We start from the raw sequence: 15,178 nt of genomic DNA on the forward strand, positions 1-15,178 counted from the left end.
TTAAAGAAAATTTTACTAAGTTACACCTCAGTATGCAACAAGACTTGTCAAAATGGTCGCCGCTTCCTCTCTCGTTAGTTGGGAGAGTGAATGTAGTTAAAATGTCTGTATTACCCAAATATCTTTATCTGTTTCAAAGCCTCCCTATATACATTCCGAATGCTTATTTTAAGAAATTGGACTCTGTAATTACATCATACCTTTGGAACAACAAGAAACCACGTTTGCATAAAACACATCTGCAAAAGTCAAAGCAAGACGGAGGCCTGGCTCTACTGAATTTCCGTTATTATTACTGGGCCTCCAATTTACGCTGTCTGACCTACTGGCTGCACTATCAGCACGATTGCAGCGGACCCGTATGGGTAGAAATGGAGAAGCTCTCTTCTGGTTCTTTCTTGCTATCGTCTGTCGTAGGTGCATCTATCCCGTTACCCAAAAGCCTGACAATTGAGAATCCTGTAGTTAATAATACTATCCAGATTTGCTTTCAGTTTAGAAAACATTTTGATCTTCTGAAGATCTGCTTAGGGAGCCCAGTAGCTTCCAACTATGTTTTTTCCCCTTCAATGTCTGATGCCACATTTCAGGGCTGGCAGAGGCAAGGGCTGAGATCTTTAAAAGAACTATTCATTGACGGCACGTTTGCCTCATTTGAACAGCTGACTAATAAATAAAACTTACCCCCTTCTAATTTTTTTTAGGTACCTACAAATACAACACTTTCTTTCAGGCTCTATCCCAGGGTTCCCAAATAAACCCCCTAATGATGTAATGGATGACATTATGTGTTTTAAACCGGCTAAGAAAAAGGCCATATCATCAATACTTGTTCTGATTTTGTGCCTGGGTTCTTGTTCTATGTCTGCAATCAAGCGATCCTGGGAAGAGGATCTTGGAATCTGTATTGCTGAAGCAGACTGGGGCAATGTTTTAAGTAATATTCACTCATCCTCCATGTGTGCAAGACATTGCCTTCTGCAGTTTAAAATAGTGCACAGGGTTCATCTTAGCAAATCAAAATTGGCAAAGATGTATCCCCAGATTGACCCAACGTGCAAAAGATGTAAATTGGCAGAGGCGACCTTGATCCATATGTTTTGGTCCTGTCCCAAAATACAAAAGTTCTGGACGGATGTCTGTGGGGCTTTGTCATGCATATTTGGGATAAGAGTGTCACTCAATCCACTTTTATTTTTATTTGGGGTCAATTCCGATGGTCTGGCACTACCAGCAGGTGGTCAAAGAATTATTGCCTTCTCTACACTATTGGCAAGACGTCTAATACTTTTGAAGTGGAAGGATGCAGCCCTGCCCACAGTTTCGCATTGGGTTAAGGATGTATTATTTCATCTTAAATTAGAGAAAATTAGGTTCGTTTTGAGAGGCTCTGTAAATAAATTTAACAAAGTCTGGAAACCCTTTTTGATATTTTTTGACCAACCATCTACACAGGTTCAGGAATGACCTTTACTTACTTATTTATCTATTTTTAATTATATTTGTTTGCTTATTTTTTCTTTCTTCTTCTGTATACCTTGGCTGGTGTTATTTTGCACTGATTGTAAGTTTTTCCTTTTAAACTTTTGATTACTTGACAGCGAACAGGGGTGTTGTTTGTTAGGGTGGGTTTTTATTTTTATTTTTTCCCCTCTTTTACTTTTATTTGATGCTTTGTATGTTTGTATTTCATTGTGGAAAATAATAAATATATTAAACACTAAATCAGTAACTCTGCAATTCTCAAGAAAAACTAAAAATCCTGAGCTTTATGGACACTTGTGATTTATTTATTTATTACAGGACATCTCTGTGTTCCCAGGGCAGTATGACACTTGCAAAACTCAACTACATCTGCTTGCATCTGTCTCATGAAATATGACGTTAGCAGCCGAAACTGTGATCTTTAGTGATAGTGGGGTGCAGGAAGAAGAGAGAATGAAGAAGTTGATGTAGGTTCGTAGGGCTGTTCGATATAATGATATATATCGGATGACGATATAAAAACGTCTATCGTTTCATTTTACGCTATCGTTTGTTTCATGGTGTCGCAAAATAAACTGTTTACGGTAATATTTTTTCATCGTTTTGATGGTCACTGTAGTGGCTATATTAATTTCTTAAAGTTCTCTCTTTCTCTTATATTTAATATAACCACACTACAGACGGACAAGCGCCTGTTTTTGTTGTGGTTAGCAACAACGACGATAACACTATCACGTGTCCGCTTGTTTATGTTCCATATAAACCTTTCACAATAAAGCTCAAGATCCTGTTGAGACTTTTCAAAATAAACTGAATCACGTGAAAGAGCAGATTATTTACGGATGAGAAGTAAAAAAGAGCCATCCGGTGCTAAAAAATAAACCTTAGACTCAAACGTCAGAACAGGCTTTTCCCCGCTTTTCCCAGTAATAAATACTCACAAAGAAAACGGCGGGCGTTACAACTTATGTTTAAAAATGTATAGTTTCATGCATCGGTTAAAACACTCGACTCCAGCTACATGACGCGCAGCTGGAAACACTTCCCGCAAGTCAAGCTGTGTTAAATGTTAAATTTTTGTGATTATCGGGACGATAGAATTCTTATATCGGGATATGAGATTTTGTTCATATCGCACAGCCTTATAGGTTCGTATGGGAATGAGAGGCAGAAAGGTGTAAAGGTGAACTTCCAATGAGCAGTGATAGGATGGGTTTAAATTCCTGGGATCAACCATCCAAAACAACAGACACAAAAGAGATGACAGGTTGGAGGCAGGCTGCAGAAGAGTGTTATTTGTGACTGAAGAGTGACAGGGGTTATTTGTGACTGAAGGATGGCAGCAACAATTAAAGGTAAGGTTTACAATATAACAGTAAGGCCTGCTATGATGTATGGTTTAGAGACAGTGGCAGTAACTAAAAGATGGGTAGGGAGCCACAGGTGAAAGGTTGAAGATGTTAAAATTTTGATTGTGGTTGGTCAGGAAGGACAGGATTAGAAATAAAAACTTCAGAAGGACAGTTCAGGTTGAGCAGTTTGGCAACAATGTAACAGACTCAAGGTTGAGATGGTTTGGGCATGTGCAGAGAAGAGATAGTGGATATACAAAGGACAAAGGAAGTGAATATGCAGCTAGGATATTATAATAGGCAGGAGGAAAAGACAAAGAACACTGAGGAGATTCATGGATGCATTTAAGTAGGACATGCAGAAGACTTGTGTGACAGAGGAGGATACAAAGGTGAGGTGGAGACAGAAGATCTGCTGTGTCAGCTTCTAATGGGAACAGCTAAAGAGAAAGGAGACTAGCAGATGGCCTCTACTGAATGCACTGTGATCGGCAATGTGGAAATGATTGAAGGGGAACTCCTCTAGTTTTGCACTTGAAATTCAGGTTACTGCTTGGTGTGAATATTCATCTTTAATAAGTTATGTTTTTTGTGGCTCTGGAGAAATTACTCCAAAATGGGCTTGGAAGAAATTTTAAAAATTCTTGACGCGGCACTTTAGAAATTATTAAGCTTTAATCAGGTCACTCAGCTTCAGAGCGATGTCCTTCTATTTGACACTTAATGTTTCAAAATGTAGATACATTTAAGAGGCTAATATACTGCCACTGTTTAAGCCCCAGGCATGGAGGTCTAGAGAGTGGTTGGCAACCCTTTTTGCAAAATCCAACCTCGAGCAAACTTTTGCTTGCTATGTGGTTGGTGTAATTGCTAGCAACCAGTTTTTTTCTGTGGCTCAACAACCAGCCGCTAGGCCCGTGTGACTGTTGCTTTACCTGCTCACAATCAAGGATGAATATTCAGTACTACTTGAATTAGAATTGGAAACCAGAAATTTTCTAATGCTAACAAATCTTTCCCCTTGCCCAAGTAGATACCCATTAGATTCGTCATTTGCTTATTTCTAGAGCTTGAAAAAAATATAAATAGACATATTTCTTATCAAAATTACAAATCAGATGGAGAGAGACAAGACAAGGAAAAAGCAGAGCACTGGCAGCCGAAAGGATTGACAAGACCAGTTGCAGATGTTCAGCAAAAAAAGACAAAAAAAAAGTGCATAGAAAATGTAACGGACGCTTTTATTAACCCCTTAAAGTCAGTTTATGTGAGTTTGTGAGACTGCTACATTACCAGTATGACCTGAAAAACCAAAATAAATCACACAATACATTTTTAAGCAATAAATTGCCCCAAATTTTGATTGTAGCAAACAAATACAAAGGAAAGCTCATATGCAACTCAATATTTAATTAATATTTTTTAAATCGATAATTTAAATCTCTTTCCATTTTTTTTTAGCTATCTAACTATTTCTTTGAAGACTCCAGGCACCAATGAATGCAAAAAAATAAAAATGTTAATGTGCAGTAAAAGTATGAAGGATGAGTGTAAAAAAAAAAAAAAAAAAAAAAAAAAAAGGATTTGAAAAAAAGTTATTGGGGACGAAAGTTTCAAAACATCCACACAGCCTGTAAGCATTACCATTCTAGGAAATCACAGTTACAGACAGACAAACAGAATAAAAACATTTGTCTCCATCAAAGACAGATGCTGTTCAGAAGGAGGAAGCGTTTTCTTGCTGCTTGTCTGTGTGAGCCTAGGAGCTGAATTTCCTGTTTCCTGGGGGATGTATACTTCATACTTGTACTAGCCCTGGTGACCTTCCCTTTGGTGTGAAAATCTTGTTGTGTGGTGAACAAGGGTTTCACTGTAGACGACACCTCCCATGTGGTGACAGGCATGACTGGTGAAAAGCAGAGACTCTGATGACATGGTACAGTGCAATAGAATAGAATTATAAAGTACAGTACCGTTCAAAAGTTTGGACATACCTTCTCATTAAATGATTTTTCTTTATTTTTACTACTTTCTACATTGTAGATGCAAACTGAACACATCAAATATATGAAACAAGACACATGGAATTATGTAGCAAAGAAAAAAAAGATAAATAACTCTAAATATATCTTATAGTTTAGATTCCTCAAAGTAGCCAACCTTTGCTTTGTTGACAGTGCTGCAAACCCTTTACCTTCTTTCACTGAGCTTCATCATGTAGTCACCTGGTTTTCACTTCACAGGTGTGCCTTGTCAGGGTTCATTTGTGGAATCTCTTGTGTTGTGCAGAAGTCAGGTAGTTAGCTAATAGCCCTATTTGACAACTACTACAATTCATATTATGGCAAGAACCAATCAGCTAACAAAAGAGAAACGACAGTCCATCATTACTTTAAGAACTGAAGGTCAGTCAGTCCAGAAAATTGCTAAATGTTTGAATGTGTCCCCAAGTGCAGGCACAAAAACCATCAAGTGGCATAACAAAACTAGCTCACATGAGGGCCGCCCCCAAAAAATGAGTCACCTCTGGTGCTGAGGATAAATTCATCCGAGTCACCAGCCTCAGAAATCGCAGTTTAACAGCACCTCAGATTAGAGCCCAGATAAATTCCACACAGAGTTCCAGTAGCGCATCTGTATATAAACTGTTCAGAGGAGTCTGCCTATATGGTCAAATAGCTGCTAAGAAACCACGACTAAGGAGAAGCAACAAGCAGAAAAGATTTGTTTGGGCCAAGAAACACAAGGAACGGACATTAGAGCAGTGGAAATCTGTGCTTTGGTCTGATGAGTCCAAATTTGAGATCTTTGGTTCCATAGCCTGCATCTATGTGTAACACAGAAAAGGTGAATTTTTACATATCTCTGCATGCATGATTCCCACCGTGAGGAGGAGGTGTGATGGTGTGGGAGTGCTTTGCTGGTGATACTGTTACTGTTGGGGCTTTGTTCAAAATTGAAGGCACACTGAACCAGCATGGCTACCACAGCATCCAGCAGCAACATGCCATCCCATCCAGTTTGCGTTTAGTTGGACCATCATTTATTTTTCAACAGGACAATGATCCCAAACACACCTCTAGGCTGTGTAAGGGCTTTTTGACCAAGAAGTAGAGTGATAGTGTGCTGCACCATGGCCTGGCCTCCACAGTCACCTGACCTAAACCCAGTGGTTTAGGATGAGATGGACTGCAGAGTGAAGGTAAAAGGACCAACAAGGGTTCAGCATCTCTGGGAACTCTTTCAAGACTGTTGGAAAACCATTTCAGGCGACAACCTCATGAAGCTCATCGATAGAATGCTGAGTGTGCAAAGCAGTAATCAAAGCAAAGGGTGGCTGTTTTGAAGAATCTAAAATATAAAACGTGTTTTACACTTTTTTTGTTTACTACATAGTTCCATATGTGTTCATTCATAGATGGTGTGCCCAAACCTTTGACTGGTAGTGCATAGCACACCATAGTTAAAGTGTTTTCACAGTCAAGCTTCTAAGGAGACATTACAAGCAACATAACCCTCAAAAACTAAAAACAAGTCATGTTACTGGTAGTGGGAACTGACAGTATATTAAAACTAAAGCTACTACTTTAAATTCTTAAGTGTTTTTAGTACTTTTATTTTCTGATTTTATTTTCTAATCAGCTCTGTTGTTGTTAAAATTAATAAAATTAATTAATATTTACTGTGGGTCACACATATACGATAGCAAATGAGTAGGCTAAGTAAATAAATATGCTAAGTAAACGATGAATAGGACACACTTCTCTTTTATAAAAGACACTGCTCAACACTGTTAACAGGTGTACGTCAACAATTTATTAAACAGTCCTACAACTCCCTCTAGTGTTAGAAATTAGGCATCGCACTCACATTTCCCTCTAATAATCTTTTTCTCTTTTTTTTTTTACTTCAGTCGGGACAACTCATGTTATTTTAAAATGTTAAGAAATACAACAGTCATTTCTTTCATTTTATTATCCTACACAAGTCGATGTAAAGATATAATATTTGTATTTCTACCTGAATCTCAAGTACTCAAAACCATCTCTGTGTACTTCTCGAATTACATTTCAAGTGAGTGAGATTTAGCTTAGGCTGGTACAGCTGTTGTACCAAGCTATATTTTTATTTATTATTTTTACTTTAGTTAGCCATCATAGTTAGCTACATCCATTTTTAAACTATCTATAGTTATACTTTTTGTAAGTCCACTTGGAGACCACATCAGGAAAACATTCTAATTTTAAGAAAGGTCTGAAAACTTAAAAACAGTTAAATTGCCACTATCTGAACAAAAGGGAAAAAAAACAACTGAAAAAACCCCTGAAAGTTTTGATACCAGAATTTTCTGTAGCTCAAAGTATACAGAAATAGTTGAAGACAGCAATACTTACAGTAGATTAAAGTAATTCAAAATCATTCACAATTCAATTTAATTAAACCGAATGATTATGAAGTGTGACATTCAAATCAAAAAAAGTTCAACTGGTTTCACACTTTGCCTCTCCCCTCGGTGGACTGGCATGTCTGTCCTGTTTTGCTGTGATACTGGGTTGAATTGCTTAAGTAAGATGTGCAATATACATCGCTATACAGAAATAGGGACACATCTTAACATCTATAATTTATACACCATGTAATCATGCAATCATTCAAGTTCATTTCTTCTTAATACATCAACTGGATTAGCAGACACACTGTTAGAAGCTGGTTTTAAGAAGCAGCTTTCCAGTTGTGGTTTGGTTGTTCTCCATCGTGGTCACCTGTAGGATAACCGAAAAACTGATAGAGGTATCACTGAATAACACATTAGCTGTGCAGAGTCCTAAACCTGTAAACTCAGAATAATTCAGACTGCTTTGTAACCTGGATATTTGTCACCATTTGGTTTTAACAAATAACTATTAAACGTTTCTTTTTTGTATAGCTGTAATCCTCTTTTTTTGACATCAGCTGTGTTATCAACATGAGCTGAATGCTCATTTTAGCTAGCTAGCTATAGAAGTTATTTACTTATTAGCTTACAAACACACATTTAACTTAACGAAAAATTCCCACGATGCATCAGGTCCTTCTGTCAGTTAGTCCAGTTGCTGTCTAGCACCTCATGCTGTCAGTTTGAAAACAGTCACTCGTGGTTTTGGAGTGTAAACACTGGACCTGCTCTCAGCATCTCTATTCTATTTGCAATTCCTGAACAGTGATATGCAAGTTTATTCATGTCTGCAGCAGCTAGTCAAAGCTGTTGTCAAGATGTTGCAACCCAGTTTAACAGCATCAAGTGTGATAAGAACTACTAATAATGGCAGAAAGCAGCTTTATCTGAGGAGAATTTTATCATTCTAATTTTACACAAAACCTATTTACTAACACTGAGGGAGAGAGGTTTAAGATCTATGGCCTACTTAGCAATAGTTCTTCACCAATCTAAAAAGTGAAGGAAACCGCATTAACCTTTCCCAAAAAGTTGATCCTGTTCATCTGGATCTAGTGTCTTTAGTAGAAGTCTGCACACTGAAGAAGTCAATTGGATGAGTGACAAAACGTTTCTTCCACTGAAAACGAGCATGTATCAAGACAGCATTAACCCTTCATCTTGATTTAGCACTAGCTGCTAACAGGCCTAGCCAGAGCGGTTAACCCTGCTTTGGTGCCCCAAAGACTTTTCCACAGTAACTTAAGCCCTGAAATACTTTTAAAAAAGTGACTGAGTTTTCTTTTTGGGGCAAAATGTACTGCTAATCACAGCAGCAGCATTAGCATAGTGTTGACACTTGACTATTGCTGTTATCACAGAGAGAGAAAGAGAAAATTGAAACCAATCAGATGCTAATATTCAAATAGCTCAGCTCATTAACTGGCATTAGCTGCACCTGTCAGATGAGAAGCTGTTAAGTTATGCCTGATTTAGACACGTGTGAAAAAATGTACATCATAACTAACAATGTAACTGTAAACCCCTACCCCATAACCTTAATGCACTTTCCAAGAAATGTAACTACACGTCAGGTAGACACAGCCTGCACTGGCCAATTCCAGCACATTGCTTGCTACTTTATCTCTTCATTTTTTTAAGAATAGCAATAATTATCTCAGTTTAAAAAGTAAATAAATAAAATAACAGCATAAATATAAGAACCCACAAATGTCATGAGATTGTTGAGACTAATGAAATGGCTGTTAGGGCATGAACGAAGAAGTAGAAAAGTCTCAGGACAAATATGTTTCGCTCTGAAAAATAAACAAACAAACAAATAAATAAATAAAACAGAATTTACCACAACAAAGAGTGTGAACTCAGAAGGAAAAAAATCTTATCCTAAGGGCCAGCACATCGGGACACACACAGTAATTAACATATATATATCTAACCACCCACAAGCATAAATGTTGGCAACAAATTTGGCTACTTATGCACAGAAGTGGGAAGCAACAAAGTACAAATACTTTGTTACTCTACTTAAGCATGCTTTTCAGGTACCTGTACTTTACTTGAGTAGTTTTCTTTATGACTACTTTTTACTTTTATTCTCTACATTTTTAAACAAATACATGTATTTTCTATTCCTTACATTTTCAAAATGGGCCCATTACGTTTGGTTTAATGCATTTGAGGGGAGTTATTTGCACCACTGCGAGCCTTCAACTCATTTGGGCCCAAACAGTAACACATGAAGTCCTGTTTGTGTATTTATCGCCAGGAGATGTGACATAAAAACAGATGACAGATGCAAAAACCTTTGGCACAACACCAGAGCAACTGCAGCTGTCTATAAGTTGCAACTTTAACATCCAGCTAATCCTACAGAAGAGGAGCGAGCATAAAGGGAGTAATATTTTTACAAGTGGCAATTTAAAATGTAACATTTCAATCAGCTCAACAAGCATCAGCAAACACGCAAACTGTTTATGTGCTGTGTGTTTCACGGTTAGTTGCTAGCTAAAGGTCCAGCTTCACTCAAAGATGAAGATAAGGATAGGAGAGGAAGAAGAGAGGTTAGACTGTTCAGTGGTGTTTGATAAACTGGAAATTTATGAAAACTGGAAAGTACACTGCAGAAAGTTGAATCAGTACTTCAACTTTTAATGGAGCATTTTTTAACACTAGTATCTGTACTTCTGTTTAAGTACAGAATGTCTGTGCTTTTGCAACCTCTGCTTACGCAGGCTCTACATAGTAGTGATGTGTCGGTCGCGAACGAAACGGCTCGTAGAGCCGACTCTTCGAAGTGAATTACGCGAGCCGACTCCTTATTGGGAGCCGTGGGTTTTTTTTTTCTTTCTCTCACCCTCTCTCTTGCACTTTTTTTCCACTTCACTCCGCACGCGAGCCCTGTGTTTGCACTGGGAAGAGGCGGGAGGGGCGGTAGTTACACTCGCAGTAGCACAGCAAGAGAGTAGGAGGGAAAGAGAGAGAAAGAGAGCCAGGGAAACAACGTCACATTAGAAAAGTATAGTAATGATCCACAACTATTTTCAGTTGCGGATGATAAAGGATTCAGAAAGTTTATTCATGCAGGCCCATATGACAGAGAATGTGCATCTTCTTTTTGTTTTCATATTTTTTCATGTTTATATTTAATTGTGTTGTGATTTGCAGTGTTTTGTGTTGTTTCACTTTAAATTTGTTTAAAAGGAAAAAGCTGAAAATTTAAATAGTTAAAAGTTGAAATGTAAATAGTTGGTTTTTGTATTATATGATTTATTTATTACATTTTATGTGGAGTGAATAAATAAAAGTATAGTTACGGTGGCCCCTAGAGACGAAACATGCACGAACTCCAAAATACGTACAAACTCCGTAGCATGTACAAACCCCGAAGCACTTAAAAACTCCAAAACACGTAAAAACTCCATAGCACGTACAAATTCCGAAGCACGTACAAACTCCAAAACACGTACAAAACAGGGGCAGTGTTGAGCTTTTTGTTACCTAGTGGGTACACAAGCCAGGAAGTACCAACGACCGGATTTGGTGTGTGGTAGTAACAGGTAAATGAACATTTTTTAAAAATTATTTGAATATATATGAGTGCTTGTGTGTAAATACACAAACAATACACATATGCTTTCAATTGTGTAATTTAAGTGATCTAGGGTAGCTCTGTTTTGGAAGTCTAATTAATGCTAGAAATGTGTTTTGGAGTTTGTACATTCTTTGGAGTTTGTACATGCTTTGGAATTTGTATGTGCTTTTTGGAGTTTGTACGTGCTTTGTCTCTAGGGGCCACCGTATATATTTATATATAAACATATATAAATAAAACCACATTTTTTTTACATTAGTAATTCCTTTTGTGCATAATTTTATATTGTTGTTAATAATAAATTAATTAAAGCAACAAAACACCCTGAAGAGCCAGTTGGGAGCCGAAAGAGCCGGTTCTCTAAAAAGAGCCGGAAATCCCATCACTACTACATAGGCTCTGTGCAGACGTTTAAATCAGCCATGACCAGGTGGAATTTGTTTGGCGCTCCATAAATCACATCGACCTGCTTTAAAAAACATGAGCATTCCAAGAAGTTGGTCTCCATATCTGTGGGATTTACTTTGTGCCTGGTATTTAATATATTACTGTGGGAGCTAGTTAAAAATGTAATGAACTCTGAACTGTGGGCATGGGCATATGCCCATGCAGTGTTGCCAACTCCTCAGTAAGGAAAATCACTATTGGCTGTCCGAAAAGTCGCTAGAAGTCGCCAAATGACGTCATCGCCTAATTTGCATAATTGGTCATGCTACTGTAATTGTAACCTACGTTGTTGGAGAGAGAAATAACATCGTGGAAGAGACATAAAGTGAGTAAAAAACGTCCTAAATGCAGTTAGAATTTATTTAGAACTACAAATTAAATTTATTTTAGCAATTATTGTTTTTTAATGTCACAATTCCAACCCTGCTCCTTTATCCGGGCCTGGACCGGCAAAAGTGACCCGAAACTGGCACTCTGGTGGAGTTACTTTGTGTGTGAGAGTGTGTGTTTATAAGTAGTTTTAAACCTTGTGATCCACAAAACAGCATAACAGTAAAAGAACTGACTGCGTTACAGTCAGTGCGGGAGCAGCGGCTTCGCCCATGCGCGATTCATTTGCCGTTTGGACGCACAGGTGTGAACGTCTTCTGCCCTGATAGCAGCTGGGGGAGGACTATCCTCCACCTGTGAGCGCTTTGGCACGGGCGAGGTGCCCAAGGCAGCACCGCTGCTTGTTGAGCGTAAGAGCGATACGCGTTTTCACGTCAAAAAGTCGTCATAAATAAGTCTTCAATAATACCGGAAAAACTCGCCAGATTTGTCGCTAGTCGCTTTTTAGAAAAAAAGTCGCTAAGGGGGTCTGAAAAGTCGCTAAATATAGCGACAAAGTCGCTAAGTTGGCAAAACTGTGCCCATGTTGCTCACTGGAAAATCTGCTCTAGCCTACTGAGCTGTCTTTCTGTGGATTATGTGTTGTTAGCTATTCTTCTTTGAAGGTAGATGTTAGCAATCTTCAGGTGTAGCTATGTAGATGGCTTTTTAAAAAATATATAATTTATTTTTGTTTTTCAAAATATAAAACAAGGACAAACAAACAGGCTCAGATGCTACAAAAAAATTGTTATTACAAAGTAGATGGCTTTTTTATTTCAGTTGTAGTTAGCTATGTTTCTGTGACTGTAGCAGTCTCATGTAATTATGCATCCAAACAAACAGAAAGGGTAACCTTAGGTTCTCAAAACAAACAAAAATGTTTTTGGAATGGGAGGATCTTTTAGTTTCTAAAGGTAGTCAAGTGTAACATGCGTTATCATTTGCAAGCAATCTTTATTTACGTGCAGATAAACCAGTATGTCAGGACGTAGCCCAGAAACAATGATCCTGGAGGTATGTTCAGCTTTTGCACAAACAAGTCTAACTGCATTTCTGTGTAATTGGAGACCTGCGGGAAAGTTCCTCCAGGGCTGACTCATGTAAGGAACATTCTACCAATGCATGAAATTAAAAACAAGGGCTTTTGCAAACAGTAAAGAAATAAAGAAATAGAAAAAGACACAAAACACACACTTAAAAAAGTAAACCCTTGTTGGAGATGTGTAGAACACAAAATCTACGAATGCCCCCCCCCAGAAAATAAAGTGCATGATTTTTTACTGCAAGTGAAACAGTAAATGATGTCTATGGAAAAACCCACTTTGATTACATGATGAAAAGATTTTGTTCAGCTCACGATGTCTGCTGTTGTCAGGCAGCGTAGATCCAAATTTCATTGTGGTGAGTAAGAGAGAAATATGATTCATATCCAGCTCCATTGTAAGTGTCATGATCAAAGTTTTTCCCAGCTGTAATCAAGGCCTCACGAAGCTTCTTTGCATTTTCTTGGCCACTCTGGATGCTTGGAGCGCCACCGAAAACCCTTAGAGCAGACAACAAAGCAGAATTCTAGATATCTTTCAGGTTGGCCAAAGACTAAAGAGATTTAGGCTTTGCCCTCCTTTTAATGCTTTTAAAAACTTGCTATCATTGAAGTTTATTCTGTAAGTAATTTTGCATATTATGTATGTGAAACTTCATAGTTAATTCTCTTTCTGACCCCCAAATTGGAATCTGGTGAAGCTTAGTCCAAAATTAATGTTCCTCCCTTTTTAGTATTTGTTAGGTGGTAACATGTTTACAGATTTACAAAATAACTGCTGAATTAAAGTCTTTCTTGGTTTTCTGGGGAAAAACTAGATAAATGGACTTGTTTCTCACCTGACATACACGGTGGCTTCAGGTTTACTTTCCAGTTGGACCAAGGGATCAGAATTTTCAGGTGTTGTGGTACCAGGAGGAATAAACCAGGACAAGGCAAATTCAGGATCACCTTTACCATCTGTGACCTTGACCAGTGCAGGCCAAGTGTCACTAGAGATCTCAAAACCTGGAAGAGAAAAAGAAAGAAAACCATGCTTGAAGGTGCATTTTACTGAAAATGAGTGGGGCTGCAGAAATTCAGAGCTAAAACATTTCTGAAATAAGTCAGCGATTTATGAAATTTTATAGTCTTTAAATATTTTTTTCAAATTCAATACATTTTTTAATAAGAGTATTTCTTTAATATGGACAATAAAACAGTACAAATGTGTTTAAGTTACAAATTTTAGATTTGAGCTCCCCTTTTTCTTCTTTCTTTCAGTTTTGAATAAAAATCAAACAACTCTTCTTATGAAGAACCAGTTGTACCTGTTTTATATACTTTTATATAATATATATATATATAATAAGACCTTGTCTTCCTTTACTTCCCATATGGAAAAGATATATATAAATCTTATAAAGTTTGTATCTGTCTTGTGTGAAACTTGTATGAAAAGCATATAAGAGTGAAAACATATAAGATCCCTTGAAAAATTATATAATGAAACTTGTATGTTTTGGATACTTACTAAAACAATATATGAAAGTAATAAAAGTGTCCACTTTCATGAGTAAATCATGTAAGCCTTATATGATTTACTCATGAAAGTGGCCACTTTCATGAGTAATCACATATAAATTTTTACTATTTCTTTTCCATATGGGTTTGCTTACCTCGTACTTACAAGTGGTACCAGGAAATAATCAGTTTTAGTTTTTGTAAACCTACGCATCAGTCAGTAACTAGTGAATTAATTTGATTTGTATAGCTGTGGTCCTCTTATGGCCCATTTGAAACAAGTAATCTCTTGGATTACTGTGTTTGAAAAGAGACAAAATACATCAACATTACAAAACAAACTACATCACACACTTGCACTTTCAGTTCCTCGTATACCTGCTTCAGTTTGCTTCTTGGCATAATCCTTCAGCCGTGAATTTGCAGCGAGGACATCACTGGACTGGGAGCTGTCAACCTTGGTAGTAATCCAGGTGGAAGTATCATATAAGCGCACCTCAAAGTCCTGCACGCAAAAGAAGCACAAATGTTAAAGAACCATTATAAAGAAGATGACACAAATTCTGTATCTGAATTGTTCCAAAAACTTACCGGGTAGGCCTCGAGTACTTTGTAGTGGGGACACTTTCCCACACAAAAGTCCTGTCCTGTGCAGACTGAAACCAGAAAAAGTGCGAAGAGTGCAAACATTACCTGTGCCATGATCACAGACTCTTGATGAACTGAGCTCTGGACTAAGTCCTCCTGTTTAATAAGATAATCACAGTGTCATGTCTAATGTTATGCGGCACACCCACATAGTTCTTCAACCTGCAAGGCAGGCCAGTTTGTCTTTTTACATGCATTACAGTGAACGTGCTCCTCTGACTGGCCACCATGTTATGGCGTGTGTGGGAGTGATTGTCCTTATCTTGGACAACATCCGTCTCACTAACACCACCTTAAGCCAC

At 37.7% G+C, this 15,178-nt stretch overlaps 1 protein-coding gene across 1 annotated transcript; it reads right to left on the reverse strand.

Moving 5' to 3' along the window:
• Nucleotides 1-4,414: 4,414 nt before the first annotated feature.
• On the reverse strand, nucleotides 4,415-14,956 carry LOC146374500 (uncharacterized). The gene is made up of 4 exons (XM_084949477.1): nucleotides 14,820-14,956; nucleotides 14,607-14,733; nucleotides 13,565-13,733; nucleotides 4,415-13,226 (listed from the first exon to the last, which is right to left on the reverse strand). The coding sequence occupies exons 1-4, from the start codon at nucleotides 14,928-14,930 to the stop codon at nucleotides 13,055-13,057; spliced, it is 579 nt and encodes a 192-aa protein (XP_084805603.1). The 5' UTR covers nucleotides 14,931-14,956; the 3' UTR covers nucleotides 4,415-13,054.
• Nucleotides 14,957-15,178: the final 222 nt, after the last annotated feature.

This window comes from Perissodus microlepis, chromosome 13 (genome assembly GCF_051167445.1).
Source record: "Perissodus microlepis isolate ML-2025 ecotype Zambia chromosome 13, ASM5116744v1, whole genome shotgun sequence".
In the NCBI taxonomy this organism is placed as follows: Eukaryota; Metazoa; Chordata; class Actinopteri; order Cichliformes; family Cichlidae; genus Perissodus; species Perissodus microlepis.